The sequence below is a fragment of the Hemicordylus capensis genome, chromosome 4, assembly GCF_027244095.1.
Source record: "Hemicordylus capensis ecotype Gifberg chromosome 4, rHemCap1.1.pri, whole genome shotgun sequence".
NCBI lineage: Eukaryota > Metazoa > Chordata > Lepidosauria > Squamata > Cordylidae > Hemicordylus > Hemicordylus capensis.
The window spans coordinates 97,861,900-97,878,188 of record NC_069660.1 but is presented as its reverse complement, the minus strand read 5'-3'; the positions used below and the strand labels follow the sequence as shown (position 1 = coordinate 97,878,188).

The following is a 16,289-nucleotide window of genomic DNA, read 5'->3' as shown; positions in this document are numbered from 1 at the left end:
TACCTTCTCTTGAACAAAAAAAATGAAGAACTTTCCCAAGAAATTAAAAAGTTATAAAAAGCTGCTAGACATCAAAAAGAAATTTTAGATAAATTCAACTTATTTAACATAAAAACATCTGTCTCTTGCAGTTAACCTATTATATAAGAATATAATATTTTTTGTATAACCAGTACAGATTTGTTATTTCTCAGGCTTATCTGATAATGTATCAAATACATCTGGTAAACTATAACTTTTTTAAAAAAAATCCGAGTATACAGGTGAACTATGGATTGATCAAATCAGAAAGAAATTCAATAAGCTATGCATGTGAGAGGAGGAGAAAGCACAGCATTCATTTCTAGTCCTCCCAACAATTGCTTGGGAGGTTGCCTGAATGCAGCCCGCGTGCATTCAATGAGTGAAATACTTTTCTTCTTTTTGTTTTTCAGGAAATCTTTCTTCTCTGGCCATGCCTCCTTCTCTCTCTACACCATGCTATATTTGGTGGTAAGTAAATGCCATTTTACCTGTAAGAGGTCATGAATAACATTGTATAGATGTGTATAGATATTTTAATCTTGCCATTTCAAATATGTTTCCTTTTGATAGTGAAATAAATCGGTAAATATGTTTATCCAGGGAAAGAAAATAAATGTGGAGTTGCTCAGTTTCTTGCATTCTTGGTCTGCTTGCACAAGTACTGTGCTTGCTCAACAAGGATGTCATTCCCTCTAGCATATATAGACTGAGGAGGAGGTTTCACAGCAGGAGTACACCATAGCGGAACTGGCTAGTGCAACATGTTTGCAGAAGAGCAGCGTTAGTCCAGATGCCATCCACTATCTTCCCATGGTCATGGACCAGTGCACAAAAGTGCTAAGAGAAATTTAGTAGTGTGAACTAGCCCATAGGGTGATTTTGTCAAGGAAAATGATATTTTTTTCAGGAAAATGTCAGTATGAGATAATTAATTTTTATAATTAGTTATGGGCTATGGAGTGGAGACTGCCTTGGTCGGCCTTATGGATGATCTCCAATTGGCAATTGACAGAGGAAGTGTGACTCTGTTGGTCCTTTTGGATTTCTCGGCAGCTTTTGATACTATTGACCATCGTATCCTTCTGGAACGTCTGAGGGTGTTGGGGGTGGGAGGCACTTACAGTGGTTCCGCTCCTACCTCTCGGATAGATTCCAGACGGTATCGATTAGAGACTATTGATCTTCAAAATCTGAGCTTAAGTATGGTGTCCCTCAAGGCTCCGTACTCTCTCCAATGCTTTTTAACATCTACATGAAACCGCTGGGAGAGATCATCAGGGGATTTGGAGCTGGGTGTTACCAGTATGCTGATGACACCCAGATCTACTTCTCCATGTCAACTTCTTCAGGAGCTGGCATATCCTCCCTAGATGCCTGCCTGGAAGCAGTAATGGATTGGATGAAGGAGAATAAACTGAAGCTGAATCCAGATAAGACGGAGGTACATATTGTATGGGGTCAGAACTCTAGAGACGATTTTGATCTACCTGTTCTAGATAGGGTCACACTTCCCCAAAAGAAAGAGGATCGTAGTCTGGGGTACTTCTGGATTCACACCTCTCCCTGGTTTCTCAGGTTGAGCCGTGCCAGGGGTGCTTTTTATCAGCTCCGGCTGATATGTCAGCTGCGCCCGTTTCTCAAGATCAATGACCTCAAAACAATGGTACATCTGTTGGTAACCTCCAGACTTGACTTCTGTAATGTGCTCTACATGGGGCTGCCTTTGTACGTAGTCCAGAAACTTCAATTGGTTCAGAACGCGGCAGCCAGGTTGGTCTCTGGGTCATCTCGGAGAGACCATGTTACTCCTTTACTGATGGAGCTACACTGGCTGCCAATAAGTTTCCGGATAAAATACAAAGTACTAGTTATTTAGTTAGTGCTAGTTAAGCCCTAAACGGCTTAGGCCCTGGGTATCTAAGAGAGCGTCTCCTTCACTACAAGCCCCACCGCCCATTGAGGTCATCTGAGGAGGTCCGTCTCCAGTTACCGCCAACTCGTTTGGTGGCTGCACAGAGACGGGCCTTCTTGGTCGCTGCCCCAAGATTATGGAATGTGCTCCCTGCTGAGATACAATCCTCCCCATCTCTGGCAATTTTCAAAAAATACCTGAAAACCTATCTTTTCACCCAAGCTTTCTCAGCTTCCTAATTTTGGGGGGTTTTAATCTCTGGTTTATTTTTTAAATTGTTAAATTGTTTTAAGTTTTTTGTATATGTTTTTAACTGTTTTTATGCTATTGTTAACCGCCCAGAGATGAAAGTTTGGGGCGGTGTACAAATTTGATAAATAAATAAATGAATAAATAATTGCATCCCCACATGGTAAATTACATTGTTGATGTTATATGCCTTCCACCTTGACATTATGGTTACTGTATATGACTGATTTTTAGTTGCCAACTTAGCTTCAGGTTGGCATGAGAAAAAAACATTTCATGTATTCTATCCAAAGTAAAAGGGCAACATTTAATTCACTGCAGGACTACTAGTGTATATATGTGGGAAAGGTTTCAGTTCAACTTCAGGTCATGATTTCCTCTCAAAACATGTGCCACAGATGCAGCAATACTTCTTAGTGGATAGCATTAAGATATACCCTCTCTGTATCTGAGAATTCCTTTTACCTGGCCAAAATATCATGAAGAGACACTTTGGTGTTTTCCTATATCCCAGTATACCTTTTTGACATATTTCTGGGGACTGGTTCTGGAGCATCTCAAGAGTAAAAATGTCACTGAACTGAGATATGCAAGACAATTTTAAAGGGATATTGTCATGGACATGTATAGAAAAAGAGTAATATCAGAGAACAGCTTGTTTTGTTTTTAATCAGCAAGGTAAAGATAAGGCCCTTGAAAGAAGTCCATTCTTCTTTTATACATTAAGACTGATATGGCATTCGGATGCTGTTGTAAGAACTCAGTATTTTGTCTGCCTAAAAAAAAAAACCAACCCAAAAGGTCTGCATTACTTGCTCTAGTCATAGTTTCACAGGAAGCAGCCAGAGCATGAAGAGCAAGGAATGTAAGATGGTGTGTGTTTCGTTTCACCGGGGGACATAATTTTATTTCTAACATTATCATAATTGAGATAATGTTAGGCTGCTTATCTGGCATGTGCGTATGTTGAGTAAAAATCATAATTATCTACTTCATTAGGTTAACGGGGGGAATCTCCTTTCTGGGTAGCATTTCAGGAAGCAGGGCAGGTGGAGTGGCTTGCCCACATAGTTTCACCCAAAACTATGGGGCTGGTTTTGTTTTTCTTTGTCAATGAAAAATGGCTCTGCCCTTCCTTTCCTCAGCTGGTTATGCCAGAGTGCTTCCTGACTGTAAATGCTGGAAGTGTGCTTGATAAAGCTTGTGAAAGGAATCCAGCACAGGTCAATTATGGGTGGAACTACTCTAAGCTCTTTGGTTGGAAAAAAAGAGAGAGATTTAGGGAGTGATTTGTGGCAAATGTAATTAGGGGAAAGCCTTTTTCTTTTTTTTAAGACTTTCAAAAGGTTTGTGGGCCTTGTATCTCCTGTAACCTAAGATATGAAATGGGGGAAGGGGAACAGACCTGAACTTATAAAAACATTCAACATGAACTTTTATATATCTATTAATAGACCCTCTCCACCACAACTACTTCTCTTTGCTGTCCGAAAAGATAAATTAACACATAACTCCCTGCTATATGTTCCCCTCCTTTCCCCTCCACTCCCTAAGCTGGAAGCAGCCTCTGTAATTTAATTACCATACCTTTCAGACTGTTTGGGGGTCTTTATGAATCTATTTCCTCATATTTTTCTCTCACTTTTCTTCAAATGTTTCAAAGTCATTCCGTAAACATTTACACCATTTCCTCTCCCCAATGCTAGAATAACATTGCCAGTGAACTGGAAGGGGGATATGCAACATGAAAGAAGTTAAAACTCCTTTTTTTCATCTGGCTTTCCCCCTCTTCTGCACCAAGAATCCATTGATGGTGAGAGAAAAGAGAGAGAGGCACATGGTTATAGCAAAGCTGCTAGTCTCTAAATGTTCTTTTTTAACCTATCACCAGTTTTATTTGCCATGAAATTGTGCCGCCTTTTTCCATCCTGTGCTTCTACAACCATCCCTCCCCACAACATCCTCAGAAGTGACTTCTGTTCATATACTTTAAATAAAGGTGAAAAATGAAAAGCTCCTACAGTTGGAGGATGGGAGAAAACTACTCATAGTGACAAAACCATATCCTACAAGCAATTTATGTTTTACTTCCAGACACTTCTGGGGCTGAGCTGAATGTTCTATAGCTTGGAAGCATGAAAGGGACCTTAGGGGGGCAAAATATTCTCTGAAACCCCATCAGTGCTTGCCTCTTAGGCAGAAGGTTTCAAGTTCCCTCTGTGGCTTCTCCAAGATAGGGCTGAGAAAGATTCCTGCCTGCAACCTTGGAGAAGCCGCTGCCAGTCTGTGTAAACAATACTGAGCTAGACCGACCAATGGTCTGACTCAGTATATGGCAGTTTCCTATGTTCCTATCCATTCACACCCATTCACTGGTGTTTGCGACACCAATTGGCAGCTGCTTCTTTGGCACAATGTTTTTCCAAATTACTTTTCTCTTCCTGGGAATCCTGTAGTTATCAGGCTGCCGATAAGATTGGGCTATGTGGTGGTGTCACAGGGCAAAGCTAAGCTAATTCAGAGCAAGAGAATTGCCCTTATTCTGAATTAGCTTCATTTGGCCTCAGCAATGTCACCACACAGCCAAATCTCATTGGTTGCCTGACAATTACATGGCTTTCAGGAGCGACTGTTTAAAAACTGTGGCACCAAAGCAAGACTATTGGGGTTGTATCTCTCCCTCCTCCCAGGGAGTGCTACCATCTGAGGGAATGAGATTGTTGTCACTGCTTCCCAAAATGGTATTGGGAAGAAACTGTTCTTTTTTCTGGAGGATGAATTGATGTTGAGGAGCCCCTGTCGGGAGTAGCCTTTTGCCAATGATCAGTGAAAGTGGAGATACTGTTCAGAGGGGGTGAAATCATTCATGAAATGTGCCCTTCCCAGTTTGTTCTGCCCTATTACTTTCCAGATTTGACTTTGGAAACAACTGCTAGTAAAAATAGGTGGAAGGAGTATTTTGACATTTAGATACCATTCAGATACCCTTCTTTTGTCTCAAGGACTCATGTTTAGTTTTGGGTTCATAAAAAATCCTTGGCATATTCAGACAAGTTGATGGCAATTTCTTCAAAACGGAGGCTATTCTTATGGGTTTCATCCCCTTACAAATGTGTTGCCGGACTTTTTCCATCTTCCCTCAAACACACCACTATCACAAGCACCCTCAGGCGACTGCTGATTCTAAAGCTGCTGAAAAGCAATTTACAGGCTTTGCGAGCCTGACTGATCATCATATCATTAAAAAAAACCTGCTCTGCTGCTTTCCTGTGTTAGAAAACTTTAAAGTGCTGACTAATGTCAAACACTCCCATGAGGTACTAATTTTCTTCTACTCTGACTTCAGGTGGAGGAAGCTGTCACTGTTGAGCCAGTTTTGCCTGAAGGGCTCTCCCTCTCATGCACTAACCCTGTAGGGATAGGATCTTCATGAAATTTGCCAGCTTGCTTTTTTGTTGTTGTTGTTCTTGCAAATTCAGCATTTGTATTCATCAGACTGCTTGACACATGAGATTTTTAACAGGTCTGCTTTACAGGCTCATGTTTTGTTGTCTGAAGCAGATACACGTATTCCCCCCCCCTTTTGATATATTATATATGTTTCTACACTATGTAAATGTGCTCTGTGGAGCCACAGTTGCTCCTCTATATGCACATGAGTTAAGAAAAGACATATATGTCCTTCATACATGATGGTATTAGTGGCTCAGAGGGAAGAGAAGTGATTTTTCCCCCTAAAGTTGCATCTAGTTTTTCATATTTAGTGGTGCCACCACTTCCATGCGTTTTAAAAAATGACTGTATGCCTATCCATTTGGTTCTGCTCTGAATTGCCACCAGAGGACAAGATCCCATGGACAGTTTTTAAACTTGCTGATCTGTTATGTAGATAATTTTTATCTTGAATAACTATAGACACTGGCCCCTGCCAAATTTGGCCTTGATCTGGGCTGTACATCTCAAAGCCCTGTGACAAAAGTTCCCCTTCCCTGGGGGGAACCTACAGACTACCAGATAATGTATCTCTTGCTTGTATCACTTTAGTGGAAATTCTGAATATCCTCTGCTGGGGAAATTATTTTATTTTATTTTTTACATTTATATTCCACTCTTCCTCCAAAAAGCCCAGGTGCATAGTTAAGTTTCTCCTCACAACGACCCTGTGATGTAGGCTAGGCTGAGAGATCAGTGACTGGCCCAGAGTCACCCAGCAAGTATCATGACTGAATGGGGATTTGAACTCGGATCTCCCCAGTCCTAGTCAGCACTCTAAGCATTACACTACGCTGGCAATGGTCTCTTTGAAAGTACACTTCTACTGGAGCAAATGGCTCCTGAACTCTGATGGACTCTGATCTCATGATGGAGTGGCTGTGTTCTGAGTGGCAAAGAAATTTAAATATGCACCTGATGAATTAGCCTATTGCCTTCTAAATCTCCTGCCATAATGCATTTGTTTGTTTTTAAGGTACATCTGTAGGGCATCACAGGACTCTCTGTTGCTTTTTGCTAATAGACTAATATGACTGCCTATTTGGAATTTAAAGAACCAGTAGCCTTTGTAGCAGAAGAGCTGGATAGACAGGTGAAAAATCAGTATGCTTTTACATGCATAGCCATGCACGATCTGATTGTCCAATTCTCGATGCAACTACCCCCAGCAAGAATAATGAACCAGAGATATCAAGGCTCCAATAAACATAGATTAGTGTAGAACCCATTTTTTTGTTTACAAGCATCACAATGTATTTTTAACTGTACCTGATTATGTGATAGTTCTCTGTGGGCCTGAGTGCAGATGATGCATCTCTCAGATCATCCTAAGAGAGGTGCATGGAGGTGCATGACTCTTCCTGCAACTTGGCATTCTGCTTCCTAACCACACAAGGGCAGTATGGATGAGCCATTCCTTTGTGATTAGGAGGTGGCTTGGCATTGGCAAGTGGAGGAGGAGACACGCATGCTCATGCTCTTTTTCATTGTGTTTAAGAGGGTAATTAAGTATCATCCAAACTGGCCCCATGAAAGTGAAAGTCTAAGAGTTTTGGCTTTATGGTGGTCCTAGCGGTTGTGTAATGTGCAAGGAATCCCAAGACTCAGCAGCAAAGCTGCGCATCCCTGTCTTAAACCAAAGCTCATTATTGACTTGATGTTTAGATTAAGAGTGGTGGGCCAGTTTGGACAAAAGCACCTGACTGGGCACCCAATGACATGAGAAGCAGCATGTGTGCTCATGTCTTGATCCACACACCCAGCATGCCATTCTGCTCTTGCATAGTCATGGTGGGGGTGGGGGTGGGGGCAGACCATCCAAACTGCCCCAATCTTTTAAGAGAGGCTCGAACGGTTTGTCTTCCACATGGTTAGGTGGGAACAATATCGTGCTGTATGGGACCACAGAATCACCCATGTGTTTGCTTTGCCCTCAAGTTTCCATTCCAATAGGTTGCTAGATTAAGTGAGGTATAATGTTGCCCACAGGATCTTGTGTGTGGCAGCCAAATTTTGCAAGGATTGTTGGATTAATTTCTTATATAGCTTCACTGAGATGTATGCAATTGTGCTTAGGAAATAAGCTCCTCAAGTGGTCTCCTTATGATTTGTGTTCCCAAGATTGTTTGTGTTCCCAAGACGACATAATTATACTGCATTATAACAGTCAGATTAACAGCGTGTTCACATCTTCAGAGACACCACATATCAAAGGTCTGACTATATTTTAGTAGGATCATGGCCAATCTGTTAGTCATTAGATAAACATTAGTGATTGTTGTCAACCTACCAGACTGAAGAAAGGGAAACACTTTTTTGCTTTCCCTTCTTTTTTGTGTTTCTAATCTGTCTACTTGAATTGGGTCAGATTCAGGTACATGTTTGTTTGTTTTTTAAATAAAATAAAATAAAATAATTATTTCTTGTTTACACAGTCAGACAGGTGTTATTGACTGGTTTGTTTTATCCAGACATCAAGTCCTTCCCAAGGACCTGGGATGGCTGAATTTTATTGTCAATTATTATAGATATTGTCGTAGAATATAGGCTGTTCCCAGTAAAGCTGCTTTTTGTAATTGGCTGATGGTGATTTCTGTGGCCCCTATGGTGTTGAGGTGCTCTTCAAGGTCTATTATTATTATTATTATTATTATTATTATTATTATTATTATTATTATTATTAATTCGATTTCTATACCGCCCTTCCAAAAATGGCTCAGGGCGGTTTACAGAGAAATAACAAACAAACAAATAAGATGGCTCCCTGTCCCCAAAGGGCTCACATTCTAAAAAGAAACATCAGATAGACACCAGCAACAGTCACTGGAAGTACTGTGCTGGGGTTGGATAGGGCCAGTTACTCTGCCCCTGCTAAATAAAGAGAATCACCATGGTAAAAGGTGCCTCTTTGCCCAGTTAGCAGGGGCAAATAGATAACAACTACCTCAAAAACTATTGATCATTCCCATAAGCACTTCTCAGACTCCATACTTTACTATTGTTATCTTACTTGTGATGTAGGTTAGGCCACACCAGTGAGCTTCATGGCTGGGTCTTGAGTGTCCAAACCCAACTTAGTTGCACACGATCAAGAAAACGGGGCTAAGGCAGTACTCTCTTCCTTAACCTTGTTTAGGAGGCTGGCTCTGCAGGCGGGCTTGCCGCCAACGTGCCGCCAGGATCGTGCGTGATCCTGATGGTTCTCATGCACAACCAAGGCCGAGCTCAACTGCCTGAGCCCAGTTGGCTGTGCGTGTGAACAGCTTCCTTGTCTGCTGTTCTATAACTTGCTAAAGGAATATTAACACCTAATTTTAGTTGCTTAAAATCACTGGCTGACCACAACCTATTCCCAGTGACATCAGTGGGACATCCCCTGGCAGTGGAAGCATCACCTGGTGGCCTTAGAGCTGTTTCTCCTGTGGTGATGCTACCGCTGCCAGAAACCTAATATCCATGAGGTTTTCTAACAGCTAATGCTGGATATATTTACCAGGTCACTCCTTGCTTTCTTCCCTCCCTCTTTGGTTCTGTCACACCCATCTCCTTCATGCTGTTGGATACATTTTCCCCCCATTGCTGCCCATTGGTCTGCAAGAGTAGTTTTCACTTTGTTACCATATAAACACCACACAGGTGCCTCCACAAACCTATGGCTGAGCTTGCAGCAGTTAGAGACTTTAGCAAAAACTACTTGTAATTCACTTACTGGAGCTCTTCTCGCGATCAGTGAGAAGAGCTCTGGGGCGGTCTGCAGCAGGGAAGGCGAGTTTAACCTACCTCCTCCGCAGACAATCTCCTTCCTTCCCCGGGTGGGTGGATTGCCCGCCCAGATGAGCTGCGGCTCCCACTGCAGTTCTGGGGGTCAGGGTGCCAGGATGTGCCATTGTGTGTTGTTCCACCGCCCAGAGCTCCAATAATGCACCACATGAGTCTGCGGCGCATTAGAGGGATCCCCCCCGAGTGTGCCAGCCGTGGTTGGAAGCAGCCGCGGCTGCCACACTAGCAAGAAAATGAGGTCAAGGGAGCACTCACTCCCTTAACCTCATTTTAGAGGGAGGCTACTTAGGCGGGTTTGCCGCCATGTAACCTCCAGGATCAGGCCTGATCCCAGCAGTTCATACATGCATGCAAAACTGGGCTGGGTTCCATTAGCCCGGTTTTGGACGTGCATGTGAATAGCCTCACTGTCTGCTGTAAAAAGAATTCAAGTTCAGTTGGATTTTTTTGACATTAAATGTTTGTTTTCTTCAGCTTGGTTTCATTTTATCATGAAAGCCTTTAGGATGCTGGGAGGCAGAAGAATATGCTATCGATGACAAATAGGATTGTGGATGAGGCACAGAATGGGTTTCATTAACAAGAACACAAGATTGGGTTAGTTAATCCTTTAGATAAGGTAAAGTGTGCCATTGAGTCGGTGTTGATTCCTGGCACCCACAGAGCCCTGTGGTTTTATTTGGTAGAATATAGGAGGGGTTTGCCATTTCCATCTCCCGTTCAGTATGAGATGATGCCTTTCAGCATCTTCCTGTATTGCTGCTGCTCCTCGATATAGGTGTTTCCCATAGTCTGGGAAATATACCAGTGGGGATTCGAGCTGGCAACCTCTGGCTTGCTAGTCAAGTCATTTCCCCACTGTGCTTAACCCTTCACATACTAGCTTTTAAAAACCCACAAAAAACACCCAGCCCTTGTTCACTGAATTTTATTTTATTTTTGTTTACGTCAAAAGATTACCTAATCTGGTAATATGGTCTAATCTAGTAATTGAAAGTGCTGCTGTGCTTTGAGCCTTCCAATAAAGGGTATCTGTTTCGTCCTCTCATACTGCTTGAACCCTGAATAAGGAAAGCCTTTTTGCCTTCTATGCACTCCTTAAAGGTACAGGAGCCGTCTTAAATTTGGGCATGGCAATCCTAAACCTAGACCACAAACATGTACCTGAAGGGCTTATACCATTGCCTGTTCATTGTGGGAATCCCCATATCTATCTATCTATCTATCTATCTATCTATCTATCTATCTATCTATCTATCTATCTAATTGCGTTTCTATACCACCCAGTATAGAAATCTCTAGGTAGTGTACAGATTACAATAGAATATAAAACAAAACATTTAAAACTCATAAAAACATAAAAATCGCAATGGATAAAAACACACTTTAACATTTAATTGTGGGAATCCCTCATATTCTTGGGAAATATGCCTTAGCATGTGAAACAGTAACTTTTAATTAGTATTAACTATTACCACAAAAACAGAAACAAAGGTTGACTTTGTCTCAGATGGATTAATTTAGAATAATGCAATGTGGTGCTCTCCTTCTTTTTCTTCTGCTTCCTCCTCACTATCTAGTTTAGTGCTGAGAAACGAGGGTTGACAAGAGAGGAGAGCTGGTCTTGTGGTAGCAAGCATGACTTGTCCCCTCAGCTAAGTAGGGTCCGCCCTGGTTGCATTTGAATGGGAGACTACATGTATGAGCAATGTAAGATGTTTGTTTACGTCATCCCTTAGGGGATGGAGCCACTCTGGGAAGAGCATCTAGGTTCCAAGTTCCCTCCCTGGCATCTCCAAGATAGGGCTGAGAGAGATTCCTGCCTGCAACCTTGGAGAAGCTGCTGCCAGTCTGCATAGACAATATTGAGCTAGATGGACCAATGGTCTGACTCAGTATATGGCAGCTTCCTATGTTCCTATGACATCTTTGGTGGCCCTTAAGTCAGCCTTGAAAACACATTTTTGCTGTCAGGCTTTTAGCTGATTGTTAATTGATTTTAACTGTTTTTAATAATTTATATCTGTTTGCAAACCACCTTGAGATTGAATAATTGGCCATGTATAAAGATAATAAATAGATAACTGAGCACTATGCCAATGGCGACTTCTGCAGAAGAACCATATAACACTGAAGTTTGATTATTTTCTTTGCAAGATGGTTTTAGCCTGTGATCTTCAAAATATTACTAGGCTCATTAGTCTCACTGAAGCTCCTGCCAACACAAGTAATTGAAAAGTTGGACTGCGTATGCCATTTTTCCCTTTGAAAAATCTTCAAAACCTTTTCTCCATCCAGCCTAGTACTCTGCTATATCTTTTCTCAAATGTAATATACCAAAGTGTGATGGTGATACCAATAGCCTTGGTATAACTGAAAACAAAGGTTGTCGGCACAGAACAGGGCTTGTTTTGATCCCGGACTCACAGGACTTGACCATAGTGTCAGGCTGCACTGCAACTCTCTGGAATAAATAAAGTAATATCAGATGAGTGGGTTTCCAAGCAGAAGATTGAGGGGTTTTCCCCTGCCACTGAGTTACCAGAACTATTGTCCCCATGCCTGGATTAAGGAAGACAAACTTCCTGATCACAAAGGGCAAGTTCCAGCTAAAGCATTTTGGTAATTAAGCACTGACAAAGAATGTGATCACGTGTTCTTTATTCAAGGAACTGGAGACTCCCATAGAGTGTATTATATTCTTAAAGGACTAGCAGTGTGAGCAATAATTTTGAGGCAAATAATTCATCTCAAAAATGTGTGTGTTGCTGTTGGACGTTATCTTGTTGATGTAACATAATAGCTATGGTGCCTTACTTTCTGTTCTACCACAAACCTTTTCTGCATACATTATGCACTGCAGACATTTCTGTGATTTTGTAGCATGTGTCGTCTCTGCCCTCTGTCACTCTGCTTCCTCTGTCAAACACAGGAAGGCAGCAATTGGTGGAGAACTCACTAGAGTCATGCACACATTCCGCTCACCCTGCCTTTTGGGCTGGGTCAGTCTCCAGTTCCTTTGATTTGTGGATAGATATTTATGCCTTTCCTGGTCTCTCTTCCTTTTTTTGGCTTCCCCTGTTCCCACAGGAACTTAGGAATAAGTTTTGCCCACAGCTTTTGAGAGGAAACCAGACCAGGATAAGTCGAAGGGGGTGAGGTGAGGGACAATGCCCATCTGACATCATTTCAGCTATTTCATTTCAGGTCAAGTTCTTGGTTGCTGATTTGTATTTTTGTTTTTCTTTCCCTTTGCTGAAGTAAAAGTATCATTTTCCCCTTTGTACTTTATGTCCAAGGAACTTTAACCTTTGCTTCACTGTGGCTGTGTAAACTCTCGTGAGGGTAGCATTATAATGTTTCCTCTTGCCCTTTTTCTTTACAGCTATACCTGCAGGCTAGGTTTACCTGGAGAGGAGCCCGCCTGCTGCGTCCTCTGCTGCAGTTTACACTGATTATGATGGCATTCTACACAGGACTGTCTCGTGTGTCTGACCACAAACACCATCCAACAGATGTATTGGCAGGCTTTGCACAAGGGGCCCTGGTGGCTTATTGCATAGTAAGTGTCCTATATTATTCATTCATTGTACCTATAAGATGGGTAAGAAAGACACTGTTTATATTTTTCTAGCTGTCAGCTGTTAGGTGTTGATTTATGATGGAGGCAGTGATAGGAGTCCAATTGCATTTTAAGTGCTAGTGATTACAAAATGTTATTTAAGTCAACAAAAAATATCCACACACCCTCTAAAAAGCCTTTATCGTATTCACTCTGACTGGTGAGGAGCACTGGGCGTGTATAGGCACGGCTAAAAGGAGTGTTCCAACTGCAGCGGGCGGAGGGGGGTGTCTTAGAGTAAAGTGTTTTTCTCTATAAACAACTTGAAAGTCGAGAATGTATTCACATTGTCACAGATTGCTGATTAGCCTTTAGCCATTTACTTGTTTACGGTAATTGATAGTTAAAATACTAAAAGCATGGCTTACTTCATGGTTTTAGGCTTTTTGTTTCATGTTGATGACTGTGAAAAAATATTCAAGATTGATTAATGTGGAATAGATGTATAGGATTGTGATTATTTAATACATGTTGATGCGAGCATTATCGTAATGTGCCTTGTGTGGAATATGTTAGTGTGTGTGAAAACTGAAGAAGGATGGGTGGTGCTTTCTCCATCTCTACATCTTCAGTTCAGTTTGTGATACAGAGCTCTTGCAAGTTAACAGAATGGTGGACCTATCTCTTATGCATTTATCATTTTGAGTGGCATTCTGAATTTGAAGAAACACTGAGAAATAGAATAGATAGCATTCAGAATTTGAGAACTTGTCATGTGTATAGAGGTGTACCTAGGTAATTTTAGGTACACCTCTATACACATGACAACAAACAAACCTACAGGCCTTTGGAGACCCACCCAGCTGCAAGTTAAGCATCATCCCCTTACACACACAGACACAGACACAGACACAGACACACACATCATAAGACACACAGTATTCTTAACTCATGGGTTCTTGAGGGCACAAATAGCAACTTAACTCACAAGAACGTGAGAATATAAAACAGGTATGTTTTATGCAAATATGCATTAGGAAAAACATTTCAACACACAACATATCCCCATCCCACATATTTCTTTCCCCATTCCCCCCTGCCATCTCTAAAGCAGAGGTCATTCCCGTCACAGTCATACTCAGCTGCCTGGCCCAGTATGGGCCAGTGGCATGGTACAATGTGGCAACCACATCACCTGGGACAGTCTAGGAAGGATTTGAGGAGCTCCAGGGCCTGGAAGTCCAGGGGAAAGAACTCCTCTGCATGTGTAATTTCAGAGTTCAAACTCCACAAGTTCAGGCCTGACTTACAAGGACCTTACCCATTACTGCAGCTGCCCCCTTTCTTTATTTCCAAAACTTTCCAGGCAATGGTGACAGGGAGTCTTTTCCATGGGGCATCAATTTCTGCCTAGGGCAAAGAATGCTGAAATGGCAGCATCCAGAGACAATTGAGCTTCCCCAGGACTGCCTTGGATATACTTGAATAAGAGCTGAGTTATTCCTCTCTTGCCCCACCATCAAAAATAACTCTCTGTCCTATCAAAGCCAATCCAAGGCTTTAACAACCTGCTTCCAAATAAAGCAAGGGAGAAATATCTATCTTGCTTAGCTAAGAGGTTTATTGTAAAAGGGTGTGCCCTTGAAAATGGGATGGGGGCTACCCTCACAGAGATCTCTCAGCATCAGGGGGTTCTTAGTGAATGGTTGCCTTTCCTACTCTTCTCCCTGTTTTCAATGTGCAGCCTTTTAAAGGCTCCCATTTAACCCAATTTAATGTAATAAAGCTTTCCTTATTCAGGCTCCAGTACACTAAATAAGGATCAAGGGAACCAGCTGTTCTTCTCTGATGGATTGAAAAGGAACAGAAAAATTGAGGGCTTGTAAAATTCACCCCACTTGGAGGTGGGGTGTAATTAGTGCTCCTTGTAACAGAGATTTCCAGATATTGTTGAATACAACCCCCATAATCCCCAGCCAAAGGTCATTGGACGGTGGGAAGACATTGGATGTTGGGTTATAGTCAACAGCATCTGGGAATCCCGGTTACAGGGAACACTGGCTGTAATGAGTCCTTGAAAATAATTTCTGGTCATGGCTCAGGAGAGCTTCTCCAGATTCCTAAATCATGTCTTGGACCCTGGGACAGCCCACCTCCTACTATAGAACTTTGCCTTGGGTGGTATTTAAAGGTGTATTGGAAGCTATGTAGACCAGGGTTCCTTGCACTGGGGATGCTAGGTCCGTTTGGGGGAAGATTCAGTGAGGCAGGCTCAGGGGTTTGTTGTGGGGGTGGCATTCAGTCCCATTGAATACCTAGTGTTATCGCTAGGGAACTGGAATAGAGTAGGAAACAGTTCTTTTAAATCTGGGAGGACAAGCTGAACCTATTCCAAATTAAGATGGGGTTGGGTGGGTTTATCAATTAGCAAGTGGGAGCATGCTAAGTAAAGGTAAAGTGTGCCATCAAGTTGATTTCGACTCTTGGTGACCACAGAGCCCTGTGGTTGTCTTGGTAGAACACAGCAGGGGTTTACCATTGCCGCCTCCTGTACAGTATGAGATGATGCCTTTCAGCATCTTCCTATATCGCTGCTGCCCAATATAGTACCAGCGGGGATTTGAACCGGCAACCTTCTGCTTGCTAGTCAAACATTTCCCTGCTGCACCACTTAAAGTGACCTGGGAGCATGCTAGAGTTCATAAAATTATGAATATAAAAAGGGGACCCTGAGACATCAAACACACATGTTTGATGGTCCCCATATTATGCTGGAAACTAGAAAGATACGTGCAGAGCAGAGTGTGACCTTTCAGGTGTAATCTGCACAGAATCAGAGCTCATACACACAGCTGTTTTCTTCATTTTTCTCTCAGTATTAGGTTTGGTGTGCTTAGTTCATGGAAAGGAGTTCTCCTTGAGCATGTGCCAAACTGGGAATATTACCAGGATAGTTCACACAGGTGAATGTATAAATGATTGCAGCAGTTTTTCCTGAAACTAGGCTAAACACGTTCAAAGACAGCTGCATAATGTTTCTTTTCCACTGGTGCCAATGCTAGCCAAACCACTGTCAACATTCTGTGAGCAATGTAGTGTCCGATTTCTCAAATACAAATTGAAAACCCAAGCAGAAATGCTTGGACCTTGAGCGAGCATGCACAGATCAATGTCTCCCTTTTTGAACTCTCTGTGTGCGAGAGGGGGGGGGGGGCGGGGTGTACCCAAGCCATGATGGCGTGTCATTGTCTTATGCCTTGAATTATTCTT

The 16,289-nt window shown here is 42.2% G+C and overlaps 1 protein-coding gene across 1 annotated transcript in view; it reads left to right on the top strand.

The window, feature by feature from the left end:
- The window catches only part of PLPP3 (phospholipid phosphatase 3), a 95,026-nt gene that overhangs the window by 66,712 nt on the left and 12,025 nt on the right, over positions 1 to 16,289 (top strand). Inside the window, exons 4-5 of the mRNA XM_053249410.1 lie at positions 435 to 492; positions 12,843 to 13,019. Of these exons, the coding sequence (XP_053105385.1) occupies positions 435 to 492; positions 12,843 to 13,019 (235 nt within the window). The remainder of the gene's footprint in view (positions 1 to 434; positions 493 to 12,842; positions 13,020 to 16,289) is intronic.